This window comes from Aplysia californica, unplaced genomic scaffold (assembly GCF_000002075.1).
Source record: "Aplysia californica isolate F4 #8 unplaced genomic scaffold, AplCal3.0 scaffold01364, whole genome shotgun sequence".
In the NCBI taxonomy this organism is placed as follows: Eukaryota; Metazoa; Mollusca; class Gastropoda; order Aplysiida; family Aplysiidae; genus Aplysia; species Aplysia californica.
This window is the reverse complement of record NW_004798634.1, coordinates 21,655-31,335: the sequence shown is the minus strand read 5'-3', so window position 1 is coordinate 31,335 and position 9,681 is coordinate 21,655. Positions and strand designations below refer to the sequence as shown.

Below are 9,681 nucleotides of genomic sequence, written 5' to 3'. Positions count from 1 at the left end.
TATATATATATATTTCTGAACGCCACTAAAAACGCAAAAGGTGGATCGAGGGAGTCAAGGAAACCTTAAGAAAACATAACATCACAACTGAAAGATCTGTGGAGCTGGCCTACCATAGAAAACTGCATCTCCCCTTGACGCTTAACGGCAACAGAGGATGGAAAAGTAAAAGTGAAGTAAAGTAAGTACTAAAAACGCAACGGTTTCAAAAAGTTATTAAAAAGCCAAATATGCTCTGATCGTCACGATTTTTCGAGACACAAGTGTTAGTCCATACAACCATGCACAATTTTTGCTATTTCCATGGGTAATTTTCTTCACAATACAGTATACTATGCTTTAGTAAAATATGTTCATTAGTTGTTATATTATTTTTAAAAAATCGTTACAAGACTCCTCAACTTAGAGAAGCTGATCTCAACTTTCGCTTGCGCCTTGTTCAGGGAGGAAAATCTTTCTGAGAAGCAGCAATGCGACTAAAATGCAGTGCTTGTTTTGTTCTCAACTTATACAAAGATTTTAGCACACTAGAAATGTCCGGAATGGGCAAAGAATAGGACAGTCTCGAGTGACCAGCCCTGTTCAAGAGAGGCAGGTTTTGCTGTCGCATCTGCGACATCGTTTCGTTCCTCAAAGTAACAGCTCAAGGCATGCATGGAGTGCCTGAAAATGTTTCTTTCATTAGTGTGAGGCGCAGCGCAGTAAATTCAGGACTTAGTAGATCAAGAACGCCTTATTTAGGAATGCAATTAACGAAGCCGCAACAACAGAGCACTCTTGACGGTGCCAAACAGCACAAATAAAAAATCAGAATCTCTCAGTCATCCAACACGACACTCCAGCCCTTACACTGCCGATTTAACAAACAACACCAGTTTCTGGAACATCATAACATGAAAGTAATGGACTGGCCAGTATGTCTCCAGCAGCGCACGTATGGGATCAACTGAACCGCAAACTGTGTGCCGTTTTGCGAATCTGCAGCTATTGGGAGATCACGCTGCCGCGAAAGTGGGACGAAATTTCTCCACCCCCCCCCCCCCCCCATTAAAAATGTTACAAAATCCATGTGAAGAAGTGTTTTGGTATGTATCAATGTTAATGATGGCCTTACAATTTACTGAGGGTGAGAGATCTTTATTGAGTTTCGATTTGTGTTTGTCTGCAAAATTTGTCTTAAGGGCGTACTCCGAAAGAAGGGGGAAATCGTATCGAAATCAATTTGTGTGTGATCAAAAATGGTTCACATATGTTGGAAACGGAATAAACTTAAAAAACCCCCCAGACTTCTTATAATCTATATTCATTTGATACAAACATGTTCAGACTCTGCGAACGAAGTGTTGCGTTTTTAATGGTGTTCAGTATATACATACATACATAAATACATACATACATACATACATACATACATACATACATACATACATACATACATACATGTATGGTATACATATATATTTAAAGATGAGTTCTTTGTTAGAAGACAGAAGACCAGGAAGACAGATTTTATAGAAGGCCTATATTCATGGTTGGCTTATTTTTCTATCTTTAATTTTAGTTTTATTAAGAGTTTTATGGCACTTGCAACACAATATTATGTTCATATTAAAGTCGAAAATGTGAGATGTTCCAAGAGAGTAACGAGCACAAGAAGGTAAAATAATAGAAATTGATAATGCAATGAAAAACCACAGATGCTTTCTGCGTGTTTGTCTTTGTTCCTTTTTTTTATTTTTGAAAATCGGAATGATGAAAGAAAGAAAGAAAGAAAGAAAGAAAGAAAGAAAGAAAGAAAGAAAGGAACCATGTTTGCGCTCATACGACCTTGTGCAGTTGTGAACGCCGTAAAACACTTACACTACACCCTCCACCCCTGCCATCATTGCCCACTTTTGTTGTTTGCTATTCACACGAATATTCAGGGGACCAGTATTTCGGCTGACTTTCATGATTTCTGTTTTTGGTGCGCTCATTCTCATGTCAAATTTCTCACTGCTTTTGTTGGGTTCGGTGATGTAGCTTAGGCTCTTTGTCGGTATGGATGAATAAGGCATTTATCGAAGGCAAAGAGAGGTTCATTTAAGCTTCTTGGGCTTTGGCTTGCGTCTTGGGTTATTTTGACCATATAGATTATAAAAAGGAGGCGAGATCTAACGCAGTCCTGTCGTACTTCTGATATTACTGCTAACCAGTTTGTTTTGCCCTCTTCTGCTTTTACTGAGCTTGTGTTGTTGGGGAAAAGATCCCTAATATTGCCCAACAATTTATTGTTCTCTGGTATAGAAAAGGCCACAATAAATTATAGTCGGTTCCAGAAAAGACAGTAAAATTCGGAATTCAATGCATTTTATACCTTGTGCTCGATTATACCTATAAAAAAAATAACATTTAAACGGGTTGCAGGCAGGGTTCTATTACTTAGCCAGTCCGTTACTTTTTTCGTGTTTGTGCTTGCTTTTTCCAACCTGTGCATAACCGTTATTTGCCGAAATTTTCTTCCCTTTCACAGCTACAGAAGTCACTTTAGGTAGAGGCGAAAGAAAATTAATGTTAAGCATTATAATATATAAAATTATTTTACTGCTCGGTTCTCTTCACGGATAGGCCTTTTCGTTATAAACAAGTGTTAAAGACCTCCCCCCCCCCAAAAAAAAAAAACAAAAAACAAAACAAACAACAACAACAAAAAAAACAACAACAACAACCCCCCCACAAAAAACAACAAAAAAAAAATATAAAAAAACAAAAAAACTACAACAAACAAGCAACAAAAAAAACAAACAACAACAACAACAAAACAAACAAAACAAAAAACAAACAGCAAACAAAAACTAAAAATACAAAAATCAAAACTCACAAAAAACACAAAACAAAACAAAAACAAACAAACAAAAACCCACCCACAAATACATTTGTCTTTACCTTTGGTTATCTGTAAATAAAGGGAAATGAATATTTGTTTTCAAAACAAAAAACAAATCAACCCCCCCTCCCCGAAAAAACGAAACAACCCCCCCCCCCCCCAACAAAACAAACAACACAAAGCCACAACAAAACAACAACTCAAAACAAAATATCCCTCCCCAAGGAAAGAAATATAAACGGAAAGAAAATAAATATATAAAAAGGCAAATGCCTTTGGGGATGGGACACATTTGGGCCACTGTAACTTTATGGGTGAAAGATGCTTTTAATCGAACTTAAAAATGGGGAGGGGGTCGAAACTTTACTTTTTCCGGATAATCTGTACAGTATTTCTTTCTGTGAAAGAAACCAGTCATGTCTTTTCCTCTCAATGTGGAGAGCCTTCTGTTAAAGCATAGAAGCTGTAGGGAAAATTGACAAAATATATTTTTCTTTGATGAACAATCGTTGAAAGGGATACATTTTCATTGTGTTTCATATTCATTTCCCTTTATTTACAGATAACCAAAGGGAAAGACAAACGTTTAATTTCACCTCCGAGGACTGCAAGAAATTGTCCCTGTCGTAGAGCAGAATGCAAGAAAATTATACATACACGATGAACACAACAGCTACTATTTCTAATGTTTCTGTTGAGGACACCACAGCCTTCTCAACGATTCTGTCGGAGAAGACTTTAGGACTTCAGGTAACAACAGCAGTGCCGCGAAAGATCAAGGTACATTCGGGCGTCGTCAGCGACGCAGTGTACTTTTACTTCGAAACGTATGTGGATTTGTGGCTCTGTATGGTCATTGCTTTGCTTGGCGTCGTGACTAACAGCCTGACTCTGGCTGTTTTCATCAAACAAGGCCTTAGAGACAGTGTCAACATCTCCATGGCAACCGTAGCGTTTTGGGACTTAACCAAGTGTATTGGTGCTGTGATTAACCGGATGTATGGTCCCATTAGCTGGTTTTCCCCGGCTTTTGGTCAGTCCTGGCATCACATGACATTGCCCAGCTTGGGATACCTGCCAATATTCGCAGGATATGTTTCCTACGCGCTTGCCGCGTACATAGCGTTCGAGCGATGTCTTTGCGTGATGATACCCCTCAAAGTAAAGTTTCTGCTCGGCCCTAAAGTTACTTTAGCCGCAGTCCTCATTATTTCTATTGCTGTGTTTGGTGCGTACGCTATTGTGTTTTTCCTGTATAAGATCGTGTGGATATACAATCCGGTGTACAACACAACAATAGCCGAGTACACCTTCAACGATTTCTACAAACAACACGGGCGAATGATCATGGCGTATTACAAAGCTATTGCCATCATCTTGCCTCTCTTTAGCTTTGTCATTGTCGTCATCTGCTCGGTTTTGACGGTTCATGGACTTAGGAGGTCTTCGACTTTCCGCACCAGCGCACAGAACGTGAAGGACGCCCAAACGGATTCGAAGAGCAAATTGTCCGGGAAAGACAAGCAGATAGCGAAAATGCTTATGGCAATTATCATTGTCTACATCGTCAATCTTTTCCCTCGCATTATATTTGGTATCGCCCAACTTGCTGAGCCTGAATATTATGTGTTGGGTCGATACCATAATCTCTTCATGAGTACAGCGAACTGCATCTTCGTTCTCGACTTCATCAATGCCTCTATAAACTTGTTCATTTTTTATCGAATGAGCTCGAACTTCCGAGCTACCTTCGTAGACATGTTCGCTTGTTGTTGTTGCAAAACGGCAACTGGGTAAATCATGAGTGGTTAGCTTCTGCGTTGGGGATCTTGCAATATAATAATTATAAAAATGTAGAACAATGCTATTGCACTCGCTTTTAACATTATCTCTATTGTCTGAGTCCCCCCAAAACTTTCCCCCACATGAAAAGACAGAAATCCACCCGGAAAGAGGGGCAGAAATCCAACCGGAAAGAGAGGCACATTTCCGCAGCTGTTTACTGAAGTGAAGCGGTACTGTTGTGACGGTCAAGACGAATGAACAATGCGAGCATTGTCATGTTATCAATGCTCAAAGAGAGAATCAAAGTCAGTTTATTCGCTTTCAAAGAATGGTTTTCAATGCACATGTTGTTGAGTAATACATCTTGAAAGAAGTACGAAGGAAGTCCCCGAATTGCTTGCACAGGCATAAAGCAATGAACAAGCTAAGATATATTTTTGTTACAGATGTGTTTTTATTTACTAGCAGTGAACTAGCTATAAGATTTTTATTCAACATGTCATTGTAAACTCGCACAAAAAAGTCAAGGAACAAACATTCAAAGAAAGATAATTGAAGAACAGTTTCATCGAATTTATTCATTTTTTCACCAAAGATGCTTTCAACTCTCTAAATTAAATGTGCACAATTTCAGATTTCAACAACAACGAGAAGTTCATGTAAAATGAGTTTAAGTCACACTGGTCGGATTTCAAAAGTCTGAACAGCCATAGTTCTTCATGAACATTGTCAATAGTGGATGTAGCCTCTCCGTTTGATCAAACACTCGGCACAGCGTTGATGCATGGACAGGACATGCTTTCCGAGAACTTGTTGGGGTAAGTTCTGCACTCCCATACGAGGTAGCCCAAGAGTTGTTGAAGGTTTTGTGCAGGAGGGTTGTTGTCCCTTATCCATCGTTCTCTATTGGGTTCAAATCCGGACTACAAGCTGGTCAGTCCATGCCGGTGACAGCTCGCTGCTGCAGGAAGTCCCCCACGATGCGTGCACGATGTGGCGTGGCGTTGTCGTTCTGCAGTACAGCCTGGGGTCCAATCTGCTGCAGGAGAGGAACAGCAAGGCGACACAGGATTTCCCCCCCCCTGTACCTTGCTGCGGCCAAATTGCCCTGTATATGGTGAGCTAAGAAGCCTCCCTACACCAGAACGGACCCTCCACTGTAGGGCGCCACCTGCTGGATGCACTCATGTTGGAACCGCTCTCCTCGGCGCCTCCAGATGTGGGCTCGCCTGTCTGGGTGCACCAGGTTGAATCTGGATTCGTCCGAGAAGACTACCTGGTCCCACTGACATTGTGTCCACTGTGAATGGAGAGCAGGCCACTCCGGGCGAGCTGCTTGTGGGGTAGCATGTGCCTTGGGCGCCTGGCAGGGACACGAGAAGCTAACCTGGCTCTACGGATACGGTTCCTTACCGTCTCCTCGCTCTCGTGGACATTGGCTGTCACCTGTAGTTGGTCCCTGATGCCGTTTACAGTTGTGGTTCGTGACGTCACGGCCTGTTTGACGATGAACCGGTCGATGCTGTCGTTGGTCAAACGGGGCGGCCCTGGTCGAGGCCTATCCTGGACCCTTCCGGTCACTCGTCATCGTTCTTGCAGCCTCTATATGACTGATGGAGACATCCCAAGTCGATGTGCAACACTGGGAGCGTGGAGCCATCTTGGAGCCAGGCAATGGCTCATCCTCTGTCGACGTCAGGCAGCGAACGTTGTTGGACCATCGTGTTGTAATGAAACATGGCTGAAAATCGCTGGCTTCTAAAGGGTTGTAAGTCAGCAATATTCACAGCTAAGACATCTGTTTAGCACGAGCCAAGCTTAGTCTTAGCTCTTAGCTAACAGTCCCTATGCCAATGTTGCTGAGTCAAAGAAATGTAGCCCATTTTTCATGCTTTTCGGCTGTGTTTCAGAATGCCTTGCGCCGTTGCCATGATGCTGGTGCTTGCAAATTTGCCGTAGGGGCTAACTGTGTCTAGTCGTCAATGCGTGTGCCAAGTTTGGTTGACTGATCTTAACGGATTTGTGAGATATTGAAGTTTGAATTTAACAGGTGAAAACACAACCTGTTCCTTGACTTTTTTGGGCGAGTTTATTTATTATATTTACGAGATCAATGAACTGGCTAAGGGACAGTCATTCCAATTGTTCTTACTTTTCTGTTATTGATTTACATAACAAACACTTTGTCTGAGAAGAGTTGACAAAGTAACTTTGATAGATATACGAATTTGACAAAAGGCGTATCTGTTCACAATAATTGTATCCATTCACTCTCTAGCAAGCACCATATAATATTAAAATAATTGAAACTATAATTATGGAGCCACTTTTAGAAGTCTTAACTTTAAATAGAAATGACAGGTAGTGACTATGCACTGAAAATGCTAACTGATTTTTGTTTCCTACCTGACCTAAACACAGCATGCTAGCAACATCAAGGAACGAAGTTGAAAGATAAGGTGTAACAGCGGCATGATTTAATTGTAATAAGTCTGGATAAAACAAGATTCCAAAATTGCTGCTGCAGCTATGGAGCAAACACATAAAACACTAATCATCTCCTTTCATTTAACTGCCAGTCTTGTAGTTTTAACCATTCACATGTTATTATAAATATGTTTTGTTTTAATATCATTGAAACTACATTTGAACTTTAAATAATGATTCTTGAGTATAATGAGTAACCGTCTCCAAGCCGAAAGTGGCACCAAAGTCTGTGGTGTAACAGTAAGGTGGTTTGCTATAGCGAGCAACCGACGCGAGATCGATTCCCATGAAGGGAGGATTCTTATCAAGTATCTCTGTCTTCAGCCAGGATGTTGTAGCAGTCTGGGTTGGCCCTGACAGGCAAAATCGAAGCCTGCCTCCTAAATTTTCTAGACTGTTGATGTAAGTAAAACACCTATCTATCTATCTATCTATCTATCTATCTATCCATCTATCTATCTATCCATCTATCTATCTATCTATCTATCCATCTATCTATCTATCTATCTATCTATCTATCAATCTATCTATCTATCTATCTATCTATCTACCTATCTATCTATCTATCTATCTATCTATCTATCTATCTATCTATCTATCTATCTATCTTTCTATCTCCACTGGCGTCCAAAAGACACTTGGAAATGTATTCACCCAATCGTCGTGTTAAAGCCGTGCTCCATAACTCATGCAGCATACCAATTTAAAGCTAAATAATTCTGCATAATCTGACACATCAATTTCTTGGTATACAGCAGGACTCGCCCTAGAAATGGTCACTCAAAATTGAACTTTTAAAAATCATTCAAAATTGTGTGAAATCAAAGAATGGTAAACGTCTGTTTATGCGTGTATCTGAGTGCATTAACATTGGCGGAATGGACATGTATTGTATATCGAACGAATGGAGAATATTATTGTGTCTGCTATGAACAATGTTTTTTAATGATGTTTTCAGACAGATGGAAAAACAGAGCAATCATAAAATACCACGCATAACGTGGGTGTAATGTTAAATGTATTCAATACTTTTCATTTGTGTACGAGCCTTTTGTTTTGTGTAGAGCATTTAGAATTTGGCCATAAACAACTGTCATTAAGGAACAGAGACCATGTAACTGCCAAAGAATGGGGTGGCCTGGATGGAACAAAGAAGACCCCACTCGTGAAGATCAACGAGAGGCTTCATTTCGTGGACTACATTGCGCAAGTGCTGGAACTTCACGTCGTATCCTTATATTCGTCATGGTGTCATTACAGTAGACATCTTTATGCATGACAAAGCACCTTCTCAAAGAGTAAACACTTTAGGCAATTCTTGGAAAAGCAAATCACACCAACGACGGATGATCATCAGCAAATTATATTCCCGACATGAATCCTACAGATCTTATTTGGAACCCCATGAAACCGCAGCTGAAGTTACGCGACTTCGCTCTCAGTTCAGACTCTTTGTTTTGCAACTCTCAGTGACATCTGAGATGTAATGACAGATAACTATGTACAAAATTTAGCACATTTCATGCCCAAAGGGTTCGTGCTCTTCACAAAACTAACGTCTACTATTCAAAATATTAATGAGCACATGTAATGTCAAGTCCAAGTTTTGCGTCGTATTTGTGACTTCTCTGTTTTCCAGTCTGTTTCAACCTACCGTAATACTCATAAAATTACGTTTACAGCCGACAACCCCCCCTCAAAAATAAAAACAAACAACAAAAGCAACAACAACAAAAGCCAAAAAATGAAAAAAAAAAAAAATAAAACTTCATTCATTTTATATATTTTTGTCTATCATATATTTGATATCTTTGCAATGCATGTCCATTCCACCAATGACACCTTATTAGAAGCGCGAACACAATTTTACCAACACATGATTTTTTTAGGTTGAATTTTGAGTGATCAAATCTCGTTCAACTGCAGTTCTAAATGAAAAATAATGTGTCAGATAACTCAGATGCTGCATGGGTGGATGGAGCAACGCTTTAACACGTTGATTGGGTGGGTAAATACATCTTCAAGTTTCTTTTGGACGCCGATAAATATATCGTGGGCCAGCTTTTGATAGTACGAAGTGTACAGTCTGGGAAGTCATATTATAATGTTCTATTCGCTGCTAGCTTTGAATATTTGTTACTGTAGACTGTGTACACTACGGTAGTCATTAAAACATGTTATGCATATTTGTTTTTGTTTCTGTTGTCTTTGTCATTCTTGCTGTTGTTTTGTTTTGTTTTTGGGAAAGGGAGGGGTAAGCAACCCTAAACATTCTACAATTGCAGAACATCTGTGTTCTCCTCTTCAAATACACTTTAATCTATATAAACAATCATACTGTGTATTATGGACAATTTTAAGCAGACACTCAGCGAAGTTCGTAGTTCATCGCTGACAGGGCTTCCATAAGGACCGCCTGTTGATTCATTTTACGGAGTCTAAGCACAGCTGCCGCCTCTAGTGTGTGCTCCTGCCCTGTGTATACACGCACGCACACACACACACACACACACACACACACACACACACACACACACACACAC

At 40.1% G+C, this 9,681-nt stretch overlaps 1 protein-coding gene across 1 annotated transcript; it reads left to right on the top strand.

Moving 5' to 3' along the window:
- The first annotated feature begins 3,526 nt into the window (after positions 1-3,526).
- On the top strand, positions 3,527-6,627 carry LOC101860068. Its single transcript, XM_005112694.1, has 2 exons — positions 3,527-4,618; positions 6,562-6,627. Exons 1-2 carry the CDS (start codon positions 3,527-3,529, stop codon positions 6,625-6,627), a joined length of 1,158 nt encoding a protein of 385 aa, XP_005112751.1.
- The last annotated feature ends 3,054 nt before the right edge of the window (positions 6,628-9,681 follow it).